Source organism: Erinaceus europaeus, chromosome 15 (assembly GCF_950295315.1).
Source record: "Erinaceus europaeus chromosome 15, mEriEur2.1, whole genome shotgun sequence".
NCBI lineage: Eukaryota > Metazoa > Chordata > Mammalia > Eulipotyphla > Erinaceidae > Erinaceus > Erinaceus europaeus.
Genome location: NC_080176.1, coordinates 10,108,846 through 10,136,244, shown reverse-complemented (window position 1 = coordinate 10,136,244; position 27,399 = coordinate 10,108,846). Strand labels below are relative to the sequence as shown.

The 27,399-nt window shown below is 48.6% G+C and overlaps 1 protein-coding gene across 1 annotated transcript in view; it reads right to left on the bottom strand.

Annotated features, from left to right (window-relative positions):
* The window catches only part of USP31 (ubiquitin specific peptidase 31), a 75,699-nt gene extending 60,323 nt beyond the window's left edge, over positions 1-15,376 (bottom strand). Inside the window, exon 1 of the mRNA XM_060172841.1 lies at positions 14,596-15,376. Within this exon, the coding sequence (XP_060028824.1) occupies positions 14,596-15,237 (642 nt within the window). The 5' untranslated portion in view covers positions 15,238-15,376. The remainder of the gene's footprint in view (positions 1-14,595) is intronic.
* Between the last annotated feature and the right edge of the window lie 12,023 nt (positions 15,377-27,399).

Genomic DNA, 27,399 nt, shown 5'->3' with positions numbered 1-27,399 from the left:
AGGCGGCGGTTTGCCTGCTAGCATGCGTGTAACCATAGACAAGGACCTGGGTTCAAGCCCCCGGTCTCCATCTGCAGGGGAGGAAGCTTCAGGAGTGGTGAAGCAGGGCTGCATAATGTATGTCTCTTCTCTCAATCTCCCCTTTCCTTTTCTATTCCTGGCTCTTAAAAGGGGGGGGGGGAGGGCCACCAGGAGCAGAGCAGTGGATTCAGCATGCAGGCACTGAGTGCCAGCGATAATCCTGATGGCAATAAAAAAAATCAATTAATTAAAATTAAATAAAAATTATTTGGATCCCCTCCTTACTGACCTTCCACACACCCAGAAAGCTGCCAAGCACTGTCAAGTCTGCTTCCAGTCCCGAATGTGTTTATGTTACCAGATCACAGCGGAGGAGCAAAGGAGAGAAGTCAATGAGTCCAGCCCACCTGACTTCAGAGCAGCGGCACCCATGACGTTGCTGAAACGTGTGCCCAGTGACACACAGACTGCTACATGCGGCAGCTCACCCAGTTTGCTTTCAGACAACCTGGTCTGGCCCAGAACTGGCCCAGCAGCTGAGGCTTACGTCTCCCCCTTCGGTTCAGACTGGCCAGCCACTGGTGGCCACCTACCAGTCAATGCAGACGCAGACAGACTGGCTCCCTGCCCTGCCCGGGACTCTCAGTGAAAAGAGACAGGCCCAGTGGGCTCAGGGATCTGGAAAGTCACACTGCATGGGGACTGTCCGATGCTGGCAAGATGCATGAAGGAAGTCATCCACTCCCAAGAATTAAAAAAAAAAGTCATCCACTCCTATTACCTTGGGGTGAGAAGAGGGAGATCTGGCAATTCTTTATTTGAAAGGACAGACAGAAATTGAGAGAGCAAGGGGAGATAGATTAGATAGATAGATAGATAGATAGACAGACAGATAGATAGAAAGACAGACACTGCTTCACTGCTTGTGAAGCCCCGCCAGAGACGGGGGCCAGGGGTTTGAACCCGGGTCCTTCGGCATGGTGATATGTGCTCCACTGCCTGCCCCCCCCCCCGCCCCCAGCAGCTCTTTATGACCTCGTTCAGTTTCTTCCTCAGTGACCGGCTGGCTCAGGCTTCCACATCCTAACACCACTGTTAAGCTTTTCTGCAAAGCTACTGATTTGTAGCAGGGTGGCATTCAGGAAAGAAGGCTGTTAGACCCTGACCAATCTAGATATTTAGTGCGAAAACCCACCCTAAATCATGCTGTATCTTGATACCTGACTACGTGACTCTAAACACTGCAGAGACACCTCAAGAGAGCTCGCCTCTAATCCCAAGCACTTAGCGCTTTTCTGCACAGCTATTACTCACACTTAACACTGCAAAACAAAAATAAGTGCTTCACGTAGGAGAAAGACAAGAACATCATGAAAAGAATCAGCAACAAGGCCAGGAGGCACCAGTAAAGATAGTGATAAAAAGAGAACACAAAGCTCAGAGATGGCCCACAGAAATCTAAATCTGGAGGAGCATTTTATAAACATGCGGACACACACACACACACACACACACCAGCAGTTCATACTTGCTGCCATGCTAAGCTCTTGATCTCACTTTCTCCCTCTCTCTCACTCATCTCTGCCACCAGGATTACCACTGGGGCTCAGTACCTGCATGATGATTCCCAGCAGTCTCTTTTTTTTCTTCCCCCCTCTTCTGATCAAGACAAAGAACAAGAAAGATGCATGTAGCACTATAATCCAGTGTGTGAGCTTCCTCCCTGCAGGGGGAATCAGGAGCTTAAACCTGGGTCCTCACTCATGGTACTGTGTACATGATACCAGGGTACCACCACTTGGCCCCTCTCTTATTTGTTTAAGTATTTATTATTATTTGATAGGATGGAGGGAAATTGAGAGATGAGTGGGAGAGAAAGAAAGAGAGAGAGAGAGAGACCTGTAGCACTGCTCCACTACTCAAGAAGCTTCCGCCCTGCAACTGGGGACCGGGGGCTTGAACCCAGGTCCCTGCATCTGGTAACAGTGCACTCAACCAGATGTGCCCCTGCCCGGCCCCCTTTCATTTGTTTTTAAAGCAATAAAGGAGGCAGGGTTATTTTCTCACCGTCCACTTCACAGATGAGGAAACAAGTCCGGAGAGTTCAGGGACCCATCCCCTCCCGGCCTAATCAGAGGCACAGCCAGGATTTGAACTTGGGCTGACTGGCTTCCCAGCCCTGGCTCTCTCTACACCTCTCAAACCTTAAAATAAATCCCCACTTTACACATGCACCCAAAATTAGTGTCAAACAACTGGAGAGAAATACTTTGAGACCTTAGCAGAAAATAACTAATAAAAATGACCCCGTGTACAAGAATAACTCCCTCAGCAGCTCAGTGGGGATGATCACAATTACAAACTGAAACCGCCCACAGTGTGAAACGTCGGAGAACAACAGCAGCAAAAGACTGAGGGCGATACATACAAATGTCACATGGGTCAAGGACTGAGTTAAGTTAGCTATACCAGGGTGAGTGACTGGACGTTACGTCAAGTGAAATAAGCCTCAAAAGGAGTGCATTTTATATTGTATAATTCCACTCGTGCAAAAATATCTAAAATAAGCAAATCCACAAGAGACCAAAATAAAAGAGGTTAGCACCGAACTCAGAGGAGTCACTGCTTAATGCACAGTTTCTGTTTGGGGGTGGCGGCGAGTTCCTGAAAATGAACAGTGCGGGTGGGGGCACAGCAGTGTGAATGCACTTACTGACAAAGACTCGTAGCTAAAATTGGTTAGAATAACAAATAGCGTGTCATTTTACCATGGTAAAGAAAAGAAAGAGAAAAACTGGGGGAAATGAAAATAGACAAAGTTGTAAAACAAGAATATAGTTGGCAGTAACAAATTAAATTACTAAGCCCAACTCATGCTACCTCTGGCCTGGAACACCCAGCATGCACCGTTCACAAGGCAGGGTCAAGTTCATAATCAATCTAGCAGCAACATGATTTGCCTTTCTAAAAGCAATGCTATAACATACGTAATGCCTGGGAGGTGGCGTAGTGGATAAGGCACTAGACGCTCGGACACAAGGTCTGAGTTCGATCCCTGGTAGCAGATGTGCAGGAACAATGCTCTGGTTCTCTCTCTCTCTCTCTCTCTCTCTCTCTCTCGTAAATAGAAGGCCAGGGAGGGGCTCATCAGGTAGAGCACAGGACTTGCCTAAGTAAGGCCAGACCCCGAGTTCAGGAGCTGGCACCACATGGAGTGCTCTGGTCTCTTTCTCTCATAGAAAATACATTCTAGGGGGTCGGGCGGTAGCACAGTGGGTTAAGCACAAGTGGCGCAAAGCACAAGGACTGGCATAAGGATCCCGGTTCAAGCTCCCAGTTCCCCACCTGCAGGGGAGTTGCTTCACAGGCGGTGAAGCAGGTCTGCAGGTGTCTGTCTTTCTCTCCCCCTCTCTGTATTCCCCTCCTCTCTCCATTTCTCTCTGTCCTATACAAGGATGACATCAATAATGACAACAATAATAATACAATAATAAAAAAACAGCAAGGGCAACAAAATGGAATAAATAAAAAAAAGAAAATATAAAAAGAAAATACATTATTTAAAAGCCAAAGTCCATCAGCTGCTGATGCTCAAAGAGACATGTCTGAAAGTTCTACTAAACAGACAACAAAGCAAAAAGCTATACACATGATTCATGTTCCAACAGTAGTAAGGAGTTATGACAGAGGGCTGGATGAGTAGTTACCAAGGGCAGTATGATGTCATATAAAGCAGTAACCAATGGGGCCAGGTGGTGGTGCATCTGGTTAAGTGCACACAGTGCACAAGAACCCAGGTTCAAATCCCTGTTCCCCACCTGCAGGGAGAAAGCTTCACAATCTCTCCCTCCCCCTCCCCTCTCAATTTCTCTGTCTCAAATAAATAAATAAATCACTAGACAGTATAATGAGTAATATTTAGAAACACAGGTGTTTTAGAAGTAACATAAAATAATAATAATAACAATAAATCACAGGGGCCAGGCAGTGGCACACCGAGTTAGGCACATGCTGTACCATGCATAAGGACCAGGGTTTGAGCCCTACTCCCCACCTGTAAGGGGAAAGCTTCATGAGCAATAAAGCAGATCTGCAGGTGCCTCTCTCTCTCTCTCTCTCTCTCTCTCTCTCTCTCTCCTCTTCCAGTTTCTCTGTCCTATCCAATAAAATAAAAAGAAAAAAGGAAAAAATAACCACCAGAAGCAGTGAATTCACAGTGCCAGCAACAAGCCCCAAGGACAGACCTGGTGGCAATAGTAAAGAAGTAACCAGACATCACAATGCAGAGCCCAGGAGATGGCTCAGCAGGCCAAGTGCCCACATCCAGGCCTGAGGCTCTCTGGTCAGAGCCCTGCTCAGTGTGAAAGCGCCACGGGCAGCACCAGGGGAGCTCGGGGTGGTGAGGCAGTGCTTTGGTTGGTGTCTCTCCTTTCTCTCCCTGTCTCTGCCTCACCCCACCCCCCAACAACACATACCAAATGGAGAATAAAAAGTGGGAGGTAGCTTAGCGCTCTACACATTCAAGGCTATGGGTTCACTCCCCAGCATGCAACTTGAAGCCGAGCCCTGCGAATCCCAGCTCAGATCTAAGTAGCACCTTTACTGCTGCTGCTGCTGCTGCTGCTGCAGAGACGAGATCAAGTCCCAGAGCAGCGTCTTCAACAGACGCAACACTTGAGGCCAAACGCCTGCCTAACCTACTGAATGTTACCACAGGCCAACAAGTGTTGATAAAACGGAATTGAGCGGTGTTTTTGGTAAAGTTCTGAGCTTGCTGTGCTCCAGCTGTGACCAGCCTCACCTTCTCCAGGGCCTTTCTCGACATCACCACCCACCCTCCAGGTCCCCAGCCTCCGAATGGCCCCCTAGTTCACTCGCCCCAGCACCAGCCCAGCTCCCTGCCCCCACTACCCCAGACCCAGAGGCTTCCCAGAAAAGCCAAGCTGCTCTTTGTACTGCTCCATGTCCAGCAGTGTGCCCCAGCCTGGCCCTTGCATCCCTCGAGGTCTCTGGGGCTCCTCTTCAGCCCATGCCCCTGACCGGCCTCTCCCAAGCTCGATGCCTCCTCCCCAAGCTCGGCTTGGCTCCCCAACACGTCCTTGGCACCCAGTCAGTACCAGCACAGCTCCAGGAGCACCGGCTTAGTGGTGTGACAGCCTCGCAGGGCTGCCTGTCATTAGGCCCCCTCGTTGCACTGGCCCCTACATTTCCGTCACCCTCTCTCCACACCAGGGGCAGGTCTGCACCCCAGGGTACACTGCGCAATGTCCAGAGACGTTTTTGATCATCCCCCTCTGCCTCAGGGGGACACCAGACCACAAACCCCGCAGGAGTCATTCTTAGCAAATCCTGTGATGTCGGCTGCCTGCAGGGAGATCTCCAATCTCTTCGTGTCTCGGTCTACCGCTCTGTCACCTGCTGTCACAAAAGCTACCTCTCTGGTCTCTCTCTACTTCTGGTCTACACACTGCTCGGCTCTCAGGAGACTCATTCCACATTTCAGCAGGAGAGTCCCAGAACTTTAGAACCTGCACCAGGTGCCCACAGTGCTTAAACTCAAATCTGAATTCCTTATTTGACCTCCAAGGGCCCGAGTCGGCCTACCTGGCCCCCTCTGCCGCCGGCCTGATCTCAGCCCCCTCTCCTAGCTCTCTGAACCACTAGCAAGCCCTGCCAGGTCTGCCCCCAGTTCCTGCCTTTTACCCTTGAAAGGCCACACCGTAATTCCTTCTTAGGTCTCAATCTCAAGTTTCTGCTCAGCGGGACCTACTCGCGAAGCTCTGCCTGCCCTGTGACAGTGAGGTCCCACGCCAGATGGGACCACACCACCTTGCACTGTCTCCTCGGTGACTCCCACAGCAAGCGGCACGCAGGCTGAAGTCTACGAACTTGTAGCAGCTTAACTGAGATGATGACTGGACCTCCCCTCCCCTTAGCTCCCCTAGTCAGCCTCCCCATAAGCAGGTTAGGTGCTCTGAGGACAAGAATCTTGTCCTACAATCCTGCTTCCTCCCTCAACTAAGGCTCTCTGCCCACAGTACTTGCTCAGCAGATGTGGTTTAAGTCAGCACACAAAAAGTTCCACAGATTTCCTGTGTGTTTTAGAAAATTTGAGAAACAGCTCCCTTGGAAGGGAGGCTTTTGGGATTTCCCTAAGCAGCTGGTAAGAGACCAACATGCACATCTGGAGTGGTGTAGACATAGCCCCAGGAAATAACACTGACCTGTGTAAGGGAAAGAGGGTTTGAGTCTGAATAAAGAAAGGGAGAGCCATGTCAGGGGCTAGGCCCAAGCATGTGCATGGATGGTTGAGAACCTTCCCCTAGAAAATGTTTAGCTGGGGGGGGGGGGTGTGCAGGAGGTAGCGCAGTTTGTTAAGCGCACATGGCGAAGCGCAAGGACCAGTATAAGGATCCCAGTTCAAGCCCCCGGCTCCCCACCTGCAGGGGAGTCGCTTCACAAGTGGTGAAGCAAGTCTGCAGGTGTCTATCTTTCTCCCCTGGCCCCTGTCTTCCCCTCCTCTCTCTATTTCTCTCTGTCCTATCCAACAACGACAGCAATAACAACATCAATAATAACAATAACAACAATAAACAACAAGGGCAACAAAAGGGGAAAGATGGCCTCCAGGAGCAGTGGATTTGTAGTGCAGGTATCGAGCCCCAGCAATAACCCTGAAGGCAAAAAAAGAGAGAGAGAGAGAGAAGAAAAGAAAAGAAAATTTAACTGGATGATCTGATGCAGGATCTTAAACACTCCCTTTGGCTGACAAGTGCCACTGCTAAGACTCATTCTTTGCTTTTTCTTTCTTTCTTTTCTTTTCTTTTTTTTTTCTTTTTTACCAAAGTGTTGCTCAGATTAAAAAGACAAAACAGAAAAGGAGACTTGCTATATATGCTGCAGAACTGGCTCTAATCACTAAGGCCTTGTACAAGCTAAGCATCTGTGTTAAAAGGAACGGGCAGTTGTGCCCCTCTTATCCTATGGTCTTGTCAATATTTCCATTTTATAAATAATTTTTAAAAATAATAGAACAGGCGGCCTTGGGTGTTGCCACCAAATAAACAAATGGGTAAGAGCACAAACAAGGGACTTTTCCTGAGCTGTGAGGGCAGATTGTCTGCAGCCGCAGTGGGGTCAGGGCTGGAGGGAAGCTCCCTAAGTGAAAGGAGCTGCCTGCAGGGAGAAAGAGAAACACCAGCTGAGTTGATCTCGCAGGAGCGGGACTCAAGAAACAAGAGCAAAGAAAAGGTTGGGTGAGATATTGATAAGTGCTTGGTCTTTACCAAAAGATCTGAGGACAATAATGAGGGGAGGGTCAGATTAGGGAGGGTGGGGGGGAAGGGGCTTGGGGCGGTTCCTGCGGAGGAGGGAGGGGGGAGGGAGGGAGGCGGCACTTTGGTGAGTGTGAGGTGTGTTGGCTGGTTACTTTAGGTGTGTTACTTTAGGAAGATGGGAAATGACCCTTGAGATAACAACTGTTCTTCCCAACTGGGAAGAAAGAAAGAAAAAAAAATCAAAAGAAAAAGAAAGAAAGCTCTGTGGTCCACAACATACTGTAAAGTCCAGGGCAGGGCGATGGGAAAAGCTCGCCACAGAGATACAGAGCACCTTGAGGCCAACAGAGGCAGAGCTCCCAAGGCTGGCTCTTGAAGTCCCACCGAATAAGAAAGCCAAGGCTCAACTAAAACTGTGTGCTCCTCTCACCTCTCTTCTCCTTCTCAGAGGGTCCCAAGAGTACCTGACAGGGGAGGGAATGGTCAGAAAGCCAGCTACTCTCTCCAGTAGCCTCTGCCACAGGTCTAAATGGGGCCTAGATGACTCCTGGTGGGCTCTCGCTTCCATTCGCATGAACTCGGAGGCGACACTGACAGACAGACAGAGCGCTTCTCTCGAACCAACCGGGACCTACTCTTTCTGTTTGTCTGTGCAAAAGGGCTTTCCCGACAGCGTCACTGTTGTCATCTGAGAGAACTTCTTCCCCACGGCATCCAGAGCCCCCTGGCATAAGCTCATGCCCTAAGGTGTGAGGCGTGAGCCAGCGTAGATTCCCCAGCTGCTAATTTGAGGGTCGCTGCTCCCACACACACGTTTATTCCCTGTGACCTAAAGACTCTTCGCTAGCAAAGGGGCCAGTTCGAGGGGGAAAAGAGGGGGGACATAAATCACTGATAAAAATATATATATATATATAAAAAATCATGCACAAAAAAAAGCAGGATGTCGTTTTAAAGGATGTAGCTAAATATAAAAATGTAACTACAAAATCAAAAGAGTAAGAAATAAATAAAAGTAGGGGAGGGGAAATTCTACTCATCTGTTACTTTCTGTTGCGCTGCAGACTTGGAAGGAGCCTCACGCTTTTATCAGTACGATCACTCTGTCCTATGGGCTTTCTGGAAAACTGCTACAACAACACTTACCACCTTCATCGCTGGAAAAATAAAACAACTTACTCTGTCTCTTACAGTGAAATGGCACTGAGGACCAGCAGTCAGAGAGCATCTTTAAGAACCTTGAGCGAGGGGGCACGGGCACAAAGACCTGGGTTCAAGACCCTAGACCCCACCTGCAGGGGGGGAAGCTTCATAAGTGGTGAAGCAGGGCATTCTCTCTCCTTCTCTATCTCCCTTTCCCTTTCAATTTCTCTCTGCCGCTATTAAACAAATTAATTAGTTAATGCAGGGGTCACGCAGTGGTGCACCCAGTTGAGTGCATACATTACAATAAATAAATAAATAATCTTAAAAAGAAAGTTCATTGGGGGTAGGGCGGTAGTGCAGCGGGTTAAGCACACATGGCACGAAGCACAAGGACTGGTATAAGGATCCCGGTTCGAGCCTCTAGCTCCCCACCTGAAGGGGGGGGGGTCTCTTCACAAGTGGTGAAGCAGGTATGCAGGTGTCTTTCTCTCCTATCTTCCCCTCCTCTCTCTCAAGCAATAATAACAACAACAAAGGCAACAACAATAAATAATAATAAACAACAGGAGCAACAAAAGGGAAAAATGGCCTCCAGGAGCAGTGGATTCGAGTGCTGGCACTGAGCCCCAGCAATAACCCTGGAGGCAAAAAAGAAAGAAAAGAAAGCTAGTTAAAAAACAAAGAGAAACTCAGACATGTCAGTGTCCTCTTAAAGTTAAAAGGATAAACTGACTTGCTCCATAGAACAGCATTTTGAGGAGTCACTAAGAAAGTGAACCAAGGAGGGGTGGTCGGGCAGTAGCGCGGCGGGTTAAGCGCACATGGCGCAAAGCACAAGGACTGGCGCAAGGATCCCGGTTCGAGCCCCCAGCTGCAGGGGAGTCACTTCACAGGTGGTGAAGCAGGTCTGCAGGTGTCTGTCTTTCTCTCCCCCTCTCTGTCTTCCCCTCCTCTCTCCATCTCTCTGTCCTATCCAACGACAACGACATCAATAACAACAACAATAATAACCACCACAACAATGATAAAACAAGGGCAACAAAAGGGGAAAAAAATGGCCTCCAGGAGCAGTGGAATGGTGGTGCAGGCACCGAGCCCCAGCGATAACCCTGGAGGCAAAAAAGAAAGTGATCCAAGGGGTCCAACTCCAGGGCTGCTGCGAAAACAACTGCACAGAAACAGTCACAGGCAGAAAAGCCAAGGCAACTAAGGGACTGTTCTCAAGGCAGGAGAATGGAGGGGAACTCGCAAAGGAATGTTCCAAACTGTCTTTAACTCGGTCCCTCCACCTCCACACTGCACTCTGGGCTAGACAGTACTTGCAACAGGGGGTAGGGGGGCATGGAGAAAGGAAGGGAAGAAAAACACACAGAAGGTGATTCGATGAACGCAAAGTTAAACCGAACAGTTCAAAAGATCACACTTTTATTTTAAAAGTCTGTAAGAATCTGTTCAACTTTGCCGAAACATGTTTGTAAATCAGACTCTGCATTTTTCTACTTTTTTTTTTAAAGTCCTAAGAGTCAGTCCAACCTTGCTAACGCATGCCTATAGACTAGTCTCTGTATTTCTAGAATTACTGACCGATTTTTGTTCTCCAACTTGGCGTACAAAGAAAAGCAACGCAAGGAGGGGAGAGCAGGTAGTGGTACGCCCAGTAGATCACACCAAAGGACTGGGTTCAAGTCCCAAGCCCCACCTGAAGTAGGGGAAACTTTAGAGCAGAGCAGAGCAGTGCTGCAAGTGTCTCTCCTCCCTCTCAGTTTCCCTCTGATTAAAAAAAAAAAAATGCTGTTAGGAGCAGGTACCGAAGCTCAGTGATAATCCCAGTGGCAATAAGATAAATCTAAATAAATAAAAGCAATGGAAATGTTCACATACAAAGATGATGCTGTCAAGTGGCCTAGGAGTTCAATCCCCAAGAGTGCGTGTACCAGAGCGATGTCTGGTTCTCTCACTCTCTTCCCCCTTCTCATTAATCAAGAAATAAAATCTTAAGAAAAAGATGCTATACAAAACTGGTTTCTGAGATCAGCCAGCAACCACTTTTTCCTTTCTAAGAAAACCAGGACAGAGCAACACAAGTAAATGCAAATACTAATAATAGTAATGATAATGATAATAAAAGGGGAGGGGTGCACCCCGGCAGTGCTGACCCCCAGCCAGAAAGCAGATCTGAAAACGAAGTCTGACCCCTCAGACAGTTTCCTACTCTTGAGTGGTAACCAAGTCTTTGGTTTTTTTACTCCAATGCATGTACTTCTGAGACCCAGGGAGTAGCTGAATGGCAGCACACAGAACTTGCACGCAAGCAGTGCTCTGGTTTCTCTCTTGTCCACAAGCTCTCTCGTATGACAGAAAAATGTCTAGGGAGTCAGGCTGTAGCGCAGCGGGTTAAGCACATGTGGCACAAAGCGCAAGGACCGGAAGAAGGATCCCGGTTCGAGGCCCGGCTCCCCACCTGCAGGGGAGTCGCTTCACAGGCGGTGAAGCAGGTCTGCAGGTGTCTGTCTTTCTCTCCCCCTCTGTCTTCCCCTCCCCTCTCCATTTCTCTCTGTCCTATCCAACAATGATGACAACAATAATAATAACTACAACAATAAAACAACAAGGGCAACAAAAGGGAATAAATAAATAAATATTTAAAAATTTTTAAAAAGAAATGTCTAGAAAATGCGTTTTACCAAGGAACTTTATGACATCAACAAAAAGCCAGTACTGCTTGCCATAAATAGAAGACGAATGTAAAAACAAACCCAATGGAAGCATAACTTTACTAGATTCTAGCTGCTGGTGTCTGCCAGAGCCTCTGAACTGGAAGCTTGTTCTCCCTTTGTTCAAAAAAAAAAAAAAGTGACGGACTGAACAAGAGACAAGAGGTGTTAGGCACACCCTAACACCAAGCAGAGACTCTCTCATGGTGTGATTGGGAAGGGGAGAGAAAGAGAGAGAGAAAGAACAGAAAATGAATTCGCTTTCTTGCTGTGTGGTTTCTTTTTAAGACCATATCCATGTCCAGCCTGAAAGCCCCTCTTCCACCATCCCAGGGCCTCTGCCCTTTCTGCACAGAGTAAGAATCCAAATCCTTGCTGTAGCCACAGTGACCGTACACCATCTGGCTGCAGCTTGCTCACAGCCCTCCAGCTACAGTACCGGAAGCAAGACCCCCAGTCACAGGTAGCCCACCGTCTGTGTCTGCCTGGCCAGGGGAGCCGAGAAGGGTTTGCAGAGATGCGTATTTCTCAGCCACGTGGTGAAAGGCCACGCCGAACGAGAACTCCAATTTGGTTACCCATGATCCCTTGCCAAAAAAAATAAAATAAAATAAAATAAAAAATGCATTCCATTCTTTTCATCAGAATGCACTGCAAAAGTCCTGTGCCGACTTCTCACATTTCTATGCTGGTGGCTAACATGCTGTGGAACTGTGTGTTGTCTCTGCCTCACATACTGGCCTTGCTCTCACATCCCGACGAGCGAAGCCTGAAACCCTTCCTGCCTAGTCCTTTCCAGGAAAAGTCTGTCCATCCCAGAGCCGCGCGGTTCCTCAAGTGCATCCAGTTCGTTCCTGGCTTGCTCCCTTTCCTGACCCCTGGGAGCTGCTTCCTCTGACCTCCTTCAGACCGTCTCTGGCAGCTCCCATGGTGGAATGTCACCTCTTCCTGATGGGAGCTGACTGGAACCCTGCCTCCCCTCTTCACTGAAAGTTCCTGTCCAGCCCGGCAGCAGCCACCACGTGTGGCTTCACTTTCTTCAAACCCAGATGTGATGCTCTTGCTACCTCCTGAACTGACTAAAAACCTGTGACAACACGCTGAATCGTTAACAGTTTCATTCTGACACAATTAATAGCAAATGCATAGGAAACTGGGCACAAGAGCAATGATTCACAGACCAAGTGAACCCCTGTCAAAGTGTCCATTGGTAAGGCCGAAAACATGGCTGATTCACGGAGTTCAGCCTCATGCATCAATCACCTTCAGAGCTACGAAAGGGAAGGCTGGGTAACTCGCCTGGGGTTGCCGCCCGGAGGCAAAACGGGGGTCTGAACCCAGGTTCAACACACCCAAAGCTGGTCATCTCTGCTCACTGTTATATCCTGTCCCAGAGCCCCTCTCAGGGCCTGGGGCACAGCAAGTCCTTAGGAAGGCAAGGTGGTGGGGTGAGTGGGTGGATGGATGGATGGATGGATGGGAGGGTGGAGAGATGAACAGGGGGTTGGTAGGAATAGAAATTTGATTGGTTGATGGAATAGAAATTTGGATAGACAGATGAATAGGTGGATGGAAGAATCAAAGTTGAACATACATGTTACAATGTGCAAGAACCAAGGTTCAAGCCCCCGTTGCCATTGGCAGGGGGCAAGCTTCATGAGTGGTGAAGCAGGGCTGCAGTTGACTCTATCTCCCTCTTCCCTCTACATTTCTGTCTCTAGCTCATAAATAAATTATATATATGATGGGGGGGCAGGAGTAAATAACATAATGTTTCTACAAAGAGACTCTCATGCCTGAGGCTCCATAGTGCCCGGTTCAATTCCCTGCATCACCATAAGCCAGAGCTGAGCAGTGCTCTGGCAAAAAGAAAAAAAAAAAAATCAGATGGGTGAGTGAGTAGTTGAATGGAAGGATAAGAGGGAGGATGGATGGATGGATGGATGGAAGTTTGGATGCACAGATGCATGGGTTGATGAATAGAAATTTGGATAGACAGATGAATAGGTGGATAGAAGAATCAAAGTTTGAATTTGATCCTCGATACGGATGGGTGGATGGGTGGATGGGTGGATGGGTGGATGGATGGGTGAGTTCAGAGATGGATGGGTGAATATTTGGATGAAGAGATGCATAGGTGGGTGGATGAAAGTTTGGATGGATGGAAAGTTGCATGGATGAAAGATGGAGATTTGGACAGATATATGGAGGGATGCATGAATGATTGGATATTAGAATGGATAGATGGATAAGTAGATGGATAGAAGTCTGGATGAACAGACAGGTAAAAATCTGGAAGGATGGATGGATGATGGATGGGGTGGATGGATAGACAGGTGGAAATCTGAAAGGATGGATGATGGATAGATGGATGGACGGATAGGTGAAAATCTAGATGGAAGGGAAGGATGGATGGGTGGGTGGGTAGAAATTCGGATGGAGTGATGAGTGGAAGTTAGAATGGAAAGATGGATGGACAGATAGGTGGAAATCTGGAAAGAATGATGGATGCTGGACGGATGGATGGACAGATAGATGGAAATCTGTAAAGACTGATGGATGGACGGATGGATGGATGGATAGGTGGAAATCTGGATGGATGGATGGATGGATGGATGGATGGATAGATAGGTGGAAATCTGGATGGATGGATAGGTGGAAATCTGGATGGATGGATGGATGGATGGATGGATGGATGGAAATCTGGATGGATGGATAGGTGGATATCTGGATGGATGGATGGATGGATGGATGGATGGATGGATGGATGGATGGATGGATGGATAGGTGGAAATCTGGATGGATGGATGGATGGATGGATGGATGGATGGATAGATGGATGAATAGGTGGAAATCTGGATGGATGGATGGATGGATGGACAGATGGATGGATGGATAGGTGGAAATCTGGATGGACGGATGGATGGATGGATGGATGAATAGGTGGAAATCTGGATGGATGGATGGATGGACAGATGGATGGATGGATAGGTGGAAATCTGGATGGATGGATGGATGGATGGATGGATGGATGGATAGGTGGAAATCTGGATGGATGGATGGATGGATGGATAGGTGGAAATCTGGATGGACGGATGGATGGATGGATGGATAGGTGGAAATCTGGAAGGAGCATCGGGCGGAAGTTAGAATGGATGGGTGGATAGAGAAGAACATGAATGGGCAGGTAGATGAGTGGACGCAGGAAAGTCTTTGAGTGGATCGACGGCAGTCTGGACGGCCGCATGGATGGGTGGATGGGTGGACGGATTGACGGAAATCAGAATGGACAGATGGAAATCAAAACGGGCAGATGGAAGGCCGAGCGGGTGGTCAGAGGGCTCCGAACAACCCGGGGGGGGGGGGGGGGGACGCTTTGGCCAAGGAGCCCCGGCGCATGCGCAGGCGCAGCCCCCGGCCCGGTGCGCGGGGCTCACCTTGAAGTCGCGGCTGTGCTGCGGGGTGTACTCCAGCGTCCAGAGCGCGCGCACCAGGTGCGCCAGCTGCTCGGTGACCTCGCCGTGTCCCTGCGCGCCCAGGCCGGCGGGCGGCTCCGGCTCGGGGTCCGGGTCCGGGTCGGGGTCGGCGTGAGCCGAGGACTCGGGCCGCCCCGCCCGGTACTGACCGAGCGCCAGGTACTCGGCGAAGAGCTCGGTGTTGCTGAGGCACTGCAGCGTGGCGTTCATGAAGCACGTGTTGCCGTGGTTGCGGAGCCCCGCCACCCCGGGCACCGGCTCGGCGGCGCAGGCGGGCGGCGCGGGCGCGGCGGGCGGCGGCGGGCAGGGCGGCGGCGTGGGCGCGGCGGCCGGGCCGGGCGGGAAGCAGCTGCGGAGGCCGCCGCGGTCCGGGGCGGCGCCCTCGGAGCTGAGGTGCGACAGCGTGGACAGCGTCTTGAGGACGCGGCTCATGAAGCTGCCCACCGAGCGCGCCGACGAGGGCGACGAGGACGCGGCCGGCCCGGGGCCCCCCGCGCCGCCGCCCGCGCGGCCGCTCCGGAACAGCCGCTTGCTGAACGAGCGCTTCTCCTTCCCGCTCGCCGCCGCCGGCGGCCCGGACCCGGGCGCCGTTACCTTGGACATGGCGGCGACCGCCGACGCTCATCACCGCGCCCGCCCGCCCGGCCCGCGGCCCCGCCACGGCCGCCGCCGCATCCCGCCGCGCCTCGCCGGCCAGGGGGGTGGGAAGGGGACCCGACGCCCCGCACACCGCACAGCGCCGCCGAGCGAGCCAGCGAGCCAGCGAGCGAGCGGCAGCCGCCGGGCGAGCGGAGGGGCGCGCGCGCGCGCGGGGTCCGCCCAGCTGGGCGGCTCACGTGACCGGCCTCCCGGCACCGCCCGCCCCGCGCTGAAGCCACTGAGGCCGCCATGTTGACTAAGGGCACGGAGCCGCCTCGCGGGCTCGTTGCGTTGACTCGGCTCCCAGGGAGGTCCTCTGCGGCGTGAAGCCACAGGGAGGCCATGTCTGGTGTGGGCATGGTCCAGGGGCTGGGTGGGGGGGATCCTCCAGGGTGGATCTAAGTTCTTCCGCTCAGCTGTTGGCAGAGGCAAGGGAAAAAAAAAATGCTAGAATCGGAATGCCATCCTTTACTAGATGCTGGAGGAGGTAGGTGATGGAGGTGGCCCTGACTGCGTCCTTTGGTGCCCTGAGTCTTTGCGCCATCACAGAGCCTGACACACCTGGCAGGTGACTTCCAGGCTTCAGCCTGGAGTGACAGTGAGAGGGTCTCATCAGAATCTCCTTCCTTTTCAGACCAGCCTTTAACACCCCTCACCCCAGCTCTACCATCACTCATTCATTCATTCATTCATTCAACAAAGAAGTTACTGTTACGCTGTGTCAACTCCTGTGCTAGGCTCTGAGAATAGGGCGAAAGTATGAAAGTGACCCTTTCTGCTGCACGCCCTGCAAATTCCACTCCCAGTGGGTGCTGGGAAATGGGTGCCCTGTTGCCAGTATGCTGCTAAGTTTGCAGCTTCTTTTTTTTTTTTTGCCTCCAGGCTTATCACTGGGGCTCAGTGCCTGCTCAGTTGGGATGCATTGGATCGACCTTCCCGTGGTGCATCCAGTGAGGACCCATTCATTGGGGAAACTGACGATCCTTCCTAGCCGACTGAATCCACATGGATCCCAGTCACTTTCAAAGCCAGCAACAAGCAGCTCCTGACAACTTTCAAGCTGTTGGTCCCGCTCTTCGAGTCCTCCAACTTAATGTTGAGGGGCTGTCCTTCGCCAAACGTGTTATCTTCGCCCACCCTGTTCAGCGCTTGACGTCTCGTTGTCATCCAATCTGGTCTCCTGCGCCTGCACTGAACTTCTCTGTTCCAGACTCTTGGAAACAGAGTTGGCAGTCAGCTGAGGTAAAGAACAAACACCTCATCACAGACCCCTGCAAGCGTCAACCCGGCTTTGACCTAGCACGTTATGATCGGGCCCTCCTCAATCGCTATCGAACAGGCCATGGCCGGTGCGCCGCTATGTTCCATCGCTGGGGAGCCAGAGACGACCCGAACTGCCCCTGCGGCTCCAGACAGACTATGACCCACATAGTCAACGACTGCCACCTCTCCAGATTCAAAGGAGGTCTCGAAACTTTACATCAGGCTCAACCTGACGCTGTTGACTGGCTACAGAAGAAGGGCAAACGCTAGAAGAAGTGCCTGCACGACGAATCCGCTGCTCCTGGAGGCAATCCCCCCCATTTTTGTTGCCCTTGTTGTTGTTATTGTTATTGCTGTTGTTGTTGGATAGGACAGAGAGAATCCGAGAGAGGAGGGGAAGACAGAGAGGGGGAGAGAAAGACAGACACCTGCAGACCTGCTTCACCGCCTGTGGAGCGACTTCCCCTGCAGGTGGGGAGCCAGGGGACTCGAACAGGGATCTTTATATCCCGCGCCATGTGTGCTGAACCCGCTGCTGCTACCACCCGATCCCGTGCTACTTTACTCTTAATCTTCAGTCCAATGCCTTTAAGATCAGTACAAAGTATTGGGTTCACACCTAAGTTTGTTACACATTCCCTCGACCTGGCTACTAAATGGAAGGTCACAGACCCATGCTAGTAGTGGAAGACACCAGATAGTCAGAGCGGGAAGGGAAGAACCCAGGGATCTTGCTTTGTCAGTCCTCATAGTGACCCACTAATGCTTAGAGTGACCTGACTTTCCCTGTGTGGGAGAGTAGAGAAAATAGCAAACTGCAAATCGGCATTCTTCTGGAGCAGATGATCCTCACCTAGCTCCAGCCAACTGTTTTCATGCAGAAATTAGAGCTCAGTGTTGCTAGATGGTGTGATTAAAGAGAGAAAGGGAGAGAGAGAGAGAGAGAAGGTGGAAATCCTGTTTTGAAATGTTGGTGCAGTTTTTCAAAAATAATGCATGAAATGTGAGGAAGCACTTCTTTGGACCATTTTCAGCCCCAAAGTGACCTCCTTTGCTACCTAGCTCTTGTTACTACAGAAACAAGAAATCAGAAAAGGGAGAGAACCCTTCCTCTTTTCCTTAAAAAATAATAATCATCATTTTATTATTATGGAGGCCAGGCAGTAGTGCAGCAAGTTGAAGCGCAGTGACCGTTCTAAGGATCCTGGTTCGAGCACCCGGCTCCCCACCTGCAAGGGGGTTGCTTCACAAACAGTGAAGCAGGTCTGTAGGTGTCTATCTTTCTCTCCCCCTTTCTGTCTTCCCCTCCTCTCTCCATTTCTCTCTGTCCTATCTAACAATGGCGACAATAATAACTACAACAACAATAAAAAAAAACAACAAGGGCAACAAAAGGGAAAAATAAATAAATAATCAGACAAAGCAACCCCCTTGCAGGTGGGGAGCTGGGGGCTCGAACCAGGATCCTTAGAACGGTCATTGCGCTTCATACCATGTGTGCTCTCCCCCTCTCTGTCTTCCCCTCCTCTCTCCATTTCTCTCTGTCCTATCCAGCAATGACGTCAACAGTAATAACTACAACAATAAAACAACAAGGGCAACAGTCTGTCTTATCCAACAGCAATAATAACAATAATAACAACAACAAGGGCAACAAAATGGAAAAAATGGCCTCTAGGAGCAGTGGATTCATAGTGCAGGCACTGAGCCCCTGGAGGCAAATATATATATTATTGTTATATATTATATAGTAATATATATTATTGTTATCTGAATCACTGCTCAGCTCTGGCTGATGGTAGTGCTGGGGTTTGAACCTGGGACCTCTGGAGCCTGAGGCATGAAAATCCTTTTGCATGACCATTATGCTGTCTCCCCACCCCTTACATTTTTAATGCAGAGCTTGTCTTTCTTCACAATTCTGTCAATAGCTTTTGCCTCTTGCCTCCTATCCCATAGTAAATAAAACCCTGAAGGTGACACCCCAGAGTGTTCCCCACCAATCAACAGACAACTTCCACTGGCCCAGCCTCGTCAGTAGAGTCACTCCTCCTGGCTTCTTGATCTCATCTGGACATTAGCAAGAAAGCAAGCCAATAATTCAGGCTAAAGTGTGAGTGCAATGGCTCTTAATCTCCGTGAGCCATGTTTGCACTTTCAAATATGAAAACCGTGGAGGAGTGAGGCAGAAAAAAGGAGGGGGGGGTGTTGGAATTTCAGGCAGTTTGATGAAATGTTGTAATATCCAACCATTGTGTGTGTGTGTTTTTTAAGTGTTTTGGGAAGTGGGAAGGGCCTGGGGATTGGGGGAATCTCCCTTTATAGCAAACCAGCTTGGAAGTTAGTTCCTAAACAGAGTATGTCCTAAGTAGATGGCTGCTGCTTCTCGTCCTCCTCTTTCGTCTACCTTTCTTTTTTGGGGGGGCGGGGCACACCTCTATTTTGAACTAAAATGCTCATATCACCCATCAAGTTGGCCCAAAAGCTATAAAAGAGGGAGTTAGAGATAGCTGATCTGGTAGAGTGTTTACCTTGCTGTACATGAAGCCCTGTGCTGAAGCCCCAGAACTAGAGAAAGGTCTGTGGATGGCGAAAGAGTCCCCTCCCCACCCCCAAAGAATGAAAAGGGTGGCCAGAGAAGGGTAGTAGTGTGGCCAATCAAACCTGGCTTATTGATATACAGAAAGCCAATACTGATAATAAGAGGGTCCTCATAAAGGAGAAGATGCATTTTTCGTGGGGTGGGGGCACCTCTCTGGGAGAGCATCCTGTTAATATATCCTGAAATTACTGTTGACCATACTGGAAGACAGGGAGGGTGTTTCAAAAGGGAGAGGAGAAGTAGGTGTGTGTGAGAGTCCAGGGAAGTCTTTGATCATCCTCTGCTGGTCACTGTTAGACTTCCTGGAAAAAAAAAATACAAGTAAAGATCCAGATTTTGTAAATACATCATAGTCTAACATCCTAAGAAAAAGAGGGCATTCACATTTCAGTGCCTCAAGGAAGTTGAGGAGAGAGGGATCTCAAAGAACGTTAGAAAATAATAGGCTTTTTTTTCTTCTAAATTTAAAACACACTTCCCTTATACTAAAAAAAAAAGAGGAGCGATGATATTTACATTTAATAAAGAGAAAAAGCACAACTGTAAGTTTAAATAATTACAGAGCAGAAGAGAAACCTCTTGCCTGTGTCAAAAACTTTCGGAGGTGTGTTGGTAACAATTTCCCTGGCTTACAAGAGGATATAGAATTTTCCTGCCTGGCTTAATTCTTTTTTTAATGGTAGCATGCCTGAACAGGCCCTGACCACCACACACACACACACACACACACACACACACACACACACACGAGCTTCTTTCTTTTTTTTTTTTTTTTTCTTTTGTCAAATGAGATTGGGCATGTTCAGGTTGGTATGACCAAGATTTTTTGTCCTTTTTTCCACTCCAAGACTTTTCTGGGACTTAAAACTTACAAGGGATGGGAAAACTGGGTTGTAACAGGCAGAAGAATGAAATTGAACCACTTTATCTCACCAGAAACAAAAATCAACTCCAAATGGATCAAAGACCTGGATGTCAGACCAGAAACAATCAAATACTTAGAGGAAAACATTGGTAAAACAGTTTCCCACCTACACCTCAAGGACATCTTTGATGAATCAAACCCAATTGCAAGGAAGACTAAAGCAGAAACAAACCAATGGGACTACATCAAATTGAAAAGCTTCTGCACATCCAAAGAAACTATTAAACAAACAAAGAGACCCCTCACAGAATGGGAGAAGATCTTCACATGCCATACATCAGACAAGAAACTAATCACCAAAATATATAAAGAGCTCAGCAAACTTAGCACCAAAAAATCAAATGACCCCATCCAAAAATGGGCAGAGGATATGAACAAAACATTCACTACAGAGGAGATCCAAAAGGCTAAGAAACATATGAAAAACTGCTCTAGGTCACTGATTGTCAGAGAAATGCAAATTAAGACAACACTAAGATACCACCTCACTCCTTTGAGAATGGCATACATCAAAAAGGACAGCAGCAACAAATGCTGGAGAGGCTGTGGGAACAGAGAAACCCTTTTACATTGCTGGTGGGAATGTAAATTGGTACAGCCTCTGTGGAGAGCAGTCTGGAAAACTCTCAGAAGGCTAGACATGGACCTTCCATATGATCCAGTAATTCCTCTCCTGGGGTTATACCCCAAGGACTCCATAACACTCAACCAAAAAGAGGTGTGTACTGCTATGTTCATAGCAGCACAATTCATAATAGCTAAAACCTGGAAGCAACCCAGGTGCCCAACAACAGATGAGTGGCTGAGAAAGCTGTGGTATATATACACAATGGAATACTATGCAGCTATCAAGAACAATGAACCCACCTTCTCTGACCCATTTTGGACAGAGCTAGAAGGAATTCTGTTAAGTGAGCTCAGTCAGAAAGATAAAGATGAGTATGGGATGATCCCACTCATCAACAGAAGTTGACGAAGAAGATCTGAGAGGGAAACTAAAAGCAGGACCTGACCAAATTGTAAGTAGGGCACCAAAGTAAAAACCCTGTGGTGAGGGGTAGACATGCAGCTTCCTGGGCCAGTGGGGAGTGGGAGTGGGTGGGAGGGATGGGTCACAGTCTTTTGGTGGTGGGAATGGTGTTTATATACACTCCTAGTAAAATGTAGTCATATAAATCACTAGTTAATTACTATGAGAGGGGGAAAATTATTGTATGTCTCGAAGTTTTTTAAAACACAGACTGAATCTTTTTAATATATAGGCTGTGTAATTGATATGCAGACTCTCTCAAAAGCCTAGACCAAGTAGATCAGAAGCATCCAATAGCACAGCTATATACAAGATACTGTGTACTGTACAGCAAACCCTAACAAAAGGACTTTTCAAAGTTAACCCAATTACCAAATAATGTGATGATAACATTAACTATCGATTGTCTTTTGGAACCTTAAGACAGCAGGAACCTCACATCTCCACTATCGAGCCTCTACTTCCCCCAGTCCTGGAACCCTTGGATAGGGCCCACTTTCCTGTATGCCTCTCCCAATCCATATCAAATAATATTGCATCTGCCTATCACAACCTAATCAATGCAACGATTGCCACCTCAACATGCTTCACTTCAGATTGTGTCCAGAGACACAATTCACACAATTCACGTGTGGAATGACAACCCTTCAGCTTCATTACTCAGGTGAGACCTTTCCTTTCATAGTATACTCTAATTCCATCTCAGGTGGTTTACTTTCTAACAAAGTCCCAAAACCTATATATACACCAATTTCTGTGAGAGAGAGCATATGTTCACACGTATCCATAAACTACTGCAAAATATATACCTGAAAGCAGAAGTACACTAGAGTTTGCAGTGAGTATCCCCCCAACACTTCCTCTCCACTATGCCAAGCTTTGGGTCCATGATTGCTCAACAATTTGTTTGGCTTTGTATGTTAACTCTCTTTTCAGTCACCAGGTTCCAGATGTCATCAGGATGCCAGCCAGGCTTCCCTGGACTGAAGACCCCACCAATGTGTCCTGGAGCTCCGCTTCCCCAGAGACCCACCCTACTAGGGAAAGAGAGAGGCAGACTGGGAATATGGACCGGCCAGTCAACACCCGTGTTCAGCGGGGAAGCAATTACAGAAGCCAGACCTTCCACCTTCTGTTGAATTGTTGTATGCTTTACATTGGGTTGTTCTAGCTCTCCCCCACCAAGAAAATTGGATCAGTCCTGCTAGTTTCGCGGGCCCGCTTGGCCCCACCCCTAGGGACCCCGAGAGGGTTCCAGAGTTCCAGAGTTAGAGAGTTGGAGAGTTGCAGAGTTCCAGAGTGTTTGGCGCCGTCGTGGGGCAAAGAGGCAGCAGAGTTCTGTTTGTTGATTAGTTTGTGTTAGTTTATGAATCGTTGTTCCTGAATAAAGAAATACAGCTTCCCTGCCCAGCCGTATATCTCTGGTCATCTCTGTTACCCGCCCGTGAAGCTAGCCCAGCCAGCTAGAGCCTCCGAATTTTAACAACAACCTTCTACAATCCACAATGACCCTGGGTCCATGCTCCCAGAGGGATAGAGAATGGGAAAGCTATCAGGGGAGGGGGTGGGATATGGAGATTGGGTGGTGGAAATTGTGTGGAGTTGTACCCCTCCTACCCTATGGTTTTGTTCATTAATCCTTTCTTAAATAAAAAAGAAAAAAAACTTAGAGGATTCCACTGTTCACAGCAGACGTTTCCCCCCTGGATGGAGTGTGTGTGTGTGTGTGTGTGTGTGTGTGTGTGTGTGTGTGTGTGTGTGTGTGTGACAGAGAGGGAGAGAGAGAGAGAGAGGTGGGGGGGTGCCACCACATTGCCCTTCCACTGGCGAAGCTCCCCCTCGGCATGGTGTTGCTGCATGATGGCCAGGGCTCAAACCCTCGTCCGTGTACATGGTAAAGTCTCTGCTTTACTGGGTGAACTATCTCTAGGTTCCCAAAACGGTCAGTTCTTGAATGAAAGGCTCACTGTGTTTGAGTGATGACAGGTAGATGCCCAGTGCTCCTTATGAGTCTAGAAAATGTTTGGGCCAGTGAATCTTCTGTCCTGGCTCGGAAGGAAACGGAACACAGCACAGTTCCTCATCCCCCGAGTCTCGTGCTCAGAGCCCACCTGTGACTGCATTGGATCGACCTTCTCGTGGTGCATCCCGTGAGTACCCATTCATTGGGGAAACTGATGATCCTTCCTAGCCGACTGAATCCACACGGATCCCAGTCACTTTCAAAGCCAGCAACAAGCAGCTCCTGACAGCTTTCAACCTGACCTGTTGACTGGCTACTGAAGAAGGGCAAACGCTAGAAGAAGAAGACTGCAGTGATGGCGGTGAGCTGTGCAAGCCTATGCGTGGTGACAACCCCTACGTCGCGTTGTTTATCTCTTTGTTTTTCTGCCTGAAGATTTTCTCCAGTGAGCCGGGAAACTCATTCGTTGAAGCTGGAGTCACAATCTGCCTCCCCAGGTAGGGCAACCCCCAAACAGTGGACATACCCTCCTTTGTGCTTCTGAGAATCTTCACAGAGTCCCCAGTGGGACCAAGTCCTGTTTAAGTTATAGTAGTAACCACCAAGCCTAGAGCTCCCTGTCTCTCTCTCTCTCTCTCTCTCTCTCTCTCTCTTTCTCTCTGCTCTCTCACTCCTGCCCCCAGATAATCTACCTGCACCAAGCACGATCAGAAAAACCACACACGAGGTCCACACCATGCACCTAGCCATCACATGGGAGCACCATGCACAGGGGAAGCTTTGTGAGCAGTGGAGCGGTGCAGTGGTCTCTCTTCCTCTCTCACTGTTCCTTTTGCTCATTGTCAATATACGATGTATTAAAACGGGGGGAACCTCAGTTTTAAAACAAAAAAAAAAGGGAGGAAAGCTTCATGAGTGACAGGGAAGTGCGGCAGGTGTTTCTCCTCCTCTCTGTCTCTCGTCCCTTTCTATCTCTGTCTCTGTCTCTTACCCTCTTATCAAACCATGGCCACCAGGAGTGGTGGAGCCATGCAGGCACCAAGCACCAACAATAACCCTGGTCTCGAGAAAAAACAAGAGCCAGGCAGTAGCACACCAGGTTGAGAACACATGCTACCTCACTCAAGGACCCGGGTTCAAACCCCCTAGTCCTTACCTACAGATGGGACATTTCACAAGCAGTGAAGCAGGTATGCAGCAGGTGTCTCTCTTTCTCTCTCCCTCTCTGTATTCTCCTCCCCTCTCAATTTCTATTCTAATTTAAAAAAAAAAAGGTGGTCCCGGAGGCAGCACAGTAGATAAAGCATTGGACTCTCAAGCAGGAGGTCCTGAGTTCAATGCCTGGAAGCACATGTACCAGAGTGACGTCTGGTTCTTTCTCTCTCTCCTCCTATCTTTCTCATTAATAAATAAATTTTAAAAAAGAAAGAGAAAAAAGGGGGTCGAGTAGTAGCACAGTTGGTTAAGCGCATGTGGTGCAAAGCGCAAGGACCAGCAGAAGGATCCTGGTTCGAGCGCCCGCTCCTCACCTGCAGGGGAGTCGCTTCACAGGCGGTGAAGCAGGTCTGCAGGTGTCTGTCTTTCTCTCCCCCCTGTCTGTCTTCCCTTCCTCTCTCCATTTCTCTCTGTCCTATCCAACAACAACGACATCAATGACAACGATAATAATAACCACAACAATGGTAAAACAACCAGGGTAACAAAAGGGAAAAAATGGCCTCCAGGAGCAGTGGATTCGTGGTGCAGGCACCAAGTCCTGGCAATAACCCTGGAGGCAAAAAAAAAAAAAGACTCCAAGTGTGGTAAATTTATTATGCTGGCACTGAGCCCCAGCAGCAGCCCTGGTTGCAATAAATAAATAAATACAGCCAAAACAAGGAGATATTTTGTCAGATACCAGATTGTTTCCCCCATAACAACACTAAATGTTAATTTTAAGTTGCTTATTTTATATGGCTTGCAAATATCTAAATACGTGGCAGGCAGAGGCACATCCAGCAGTGGAGTGTACACATTATTATTCCCAAGAACCTGAGTTCAAGCCCTTAGTTCCCACCTGCCAGGGGGGAGGGAGTTTTTTGTTTTTTGTTTTTTTTAGTTGCCCTTGTTGTTTAACGTTGTTGTGGTTATTGATGTCATTGTTGTTGGATAGGACAGAGAGAAATGGAGAGAGGAGGGGAAAACGGAGACGGGGAGAGAAAGACAGACAGACACCTGCAGATCTGCTTCACTGCCTGTGAAGCGACTCCCCTGCAGGTGGGGAGCTGGGGATTCATCAGGCAGGCATGGAACCCCAGTTATAAACCTGGTGTCAATAAAAGTAAATAAACATCTTAAGTGGCCATTGGCAGAATAAAGCTTCCCACCACGTACGTGTGTGTGTGTGTATTATTTCATAAGTATATATTCATGAATAAAATGGACAGAAAAGTCAGCCCAGGAGCCACGAAATCACACATGTGTAGGGCCCTAGCACCACTGAAAAAAAATAATAAAAAGTAGGCAGGGGTAAATAGTATAATGGTTACGCAGGAAGACTCTCATACCTGAGGCTCCAATGTTCCAGGTTCAACCCCCCTGCACCACCATAAGCCAGAGCTGAGTGGTACTTTGGTTAAAAAAAAAAAAATCAATTAAAAGAAAATCAAACAGCAGTGCAATAAATACCAGCATGTTCTAAACTAGGCCGCTCCCTGCCATTCCAGCCTCGAGCTGAAGAGAATGCAAGTTTCGTTTCGTGTTTTGACACTATGTCGGCCTGACCTCCAGGAAGGTCTTACTCTGCCAACATCGACCATGTGGAGCAAAAGACAGTGTCTGGGTGTTCTCAGACTTAAACGACTGAAGTCGAACATCGTCGATGCCTTTCAGCCCTCTCGGAGCTAATTGGACTTCCCAGATGGAGACAATACCACCTTTGGCAATCAAGCTAGAGCTCCCATGATGCAAAGTGGGGAGAGGCAAGCATCTTCCTTCCCACTCCTCCTTCCCACTCCTGGAATCAAGGGTCCAGGGAGATGACCTATGAGGAGAGGCTCCCACCTGGACCTTGGTTCTGGCACTACTGCTTCAAGGCTGGCCGGAGCTAATACAGCAAACGGCTACGGGTCCGGAGGTGGCCCTGCCAAGAAGGATGACAGTCATACCCAGTTGGCTGCACAGGTGGCAAGTTCTTACTGGTGTCTGCCTCCCCCGGAGTTTCTGCCCGGCCTGTTTCTCCGGCTCTGTTTATTCTGGGAGCTAACGCGATAGGCTCCTGTAAGCCCTATTTTGCTGAAACTAGCCAGTGCCCATGTCTGCTTTGTCCCCATCAATCCAACGTCTCCTAAGGCCTTTTTGTTAGCCATTCGTGTTTTCTTCTTTCTTTTTTTTCTTTTTCTTCTGGACTGGTGTGACCTGTGCACTTGGTTTGTGTTTTGTTTTGGTTTGGTTTGGTTTGCTTTGCTTTCTGCTGCTACCTACATTCCTTTCAAAAATGTCAACTAACAAGAATGCTTTGGATGTGGATTTTCTGACTGCTCGGTCCAGAACATTCCATTTGGTTACATTCCATCTTTGAGGTGTGTTTCATATTAGAGAGTGTAGCCAGAGAAGTTTAATTATTTTACATAGTCAAAGTGATGAGAGGAATTTTTTTTCCACAGAAACTCCCCTTGACACACTTACGTGGACAGCCTTTCTCAACTTCAAGACTATAAAAATGCTTTTTCCAGGGGGGGTCGGGCAGTAGCACAGTGGGTTAAGCACACGTGGCGCAAAGTGCAAAGACTGGCTTAAGAGCCCTGGTTCGAGCCCCTGGCTCCCCACCTGCAGGGGAGTCGCTTCACAGGCAGTGAAGCAGGTCTGCAGGTGTCTGTCTTTCTCTCCCCCTCTCTGTCTTCCCCTCCTCTCTCCATTTCTCTCTGTCCTATCCAACAGTGACATCAACAACAATAACTACAACAACAATAAAACAACAAGGACAACAACAAAGGCAACAAAAAACAACAAAGGCAACAAGGGGAACAAAAGGGAAAATAATAATAATACATGCTTTTTCCTTTCGTGCTATTACATATATATTTGCTTTATTAATTATAATTACTATTATTATTTTGTTTTCAGTGTTTACTCCATCTGGAGTTCATTGTTGTGTAAGAAATAAACAAGGGTCTTGCCTCTTCCCCACCCCACTTGAATAACCAGGAGAGACACCACAGAGAGAAAGGAGACTACAGCACTGCTTAAGTAGTGTAATGGCTCTGCAGAAAGCCCTTCATGTCTGAGACACCAGAGGTTCAAGTTCAAACCCCAGTTCTACCAGAAGTCAGAGGTAGGCATGCACCTCTGATGTAAACAAACAA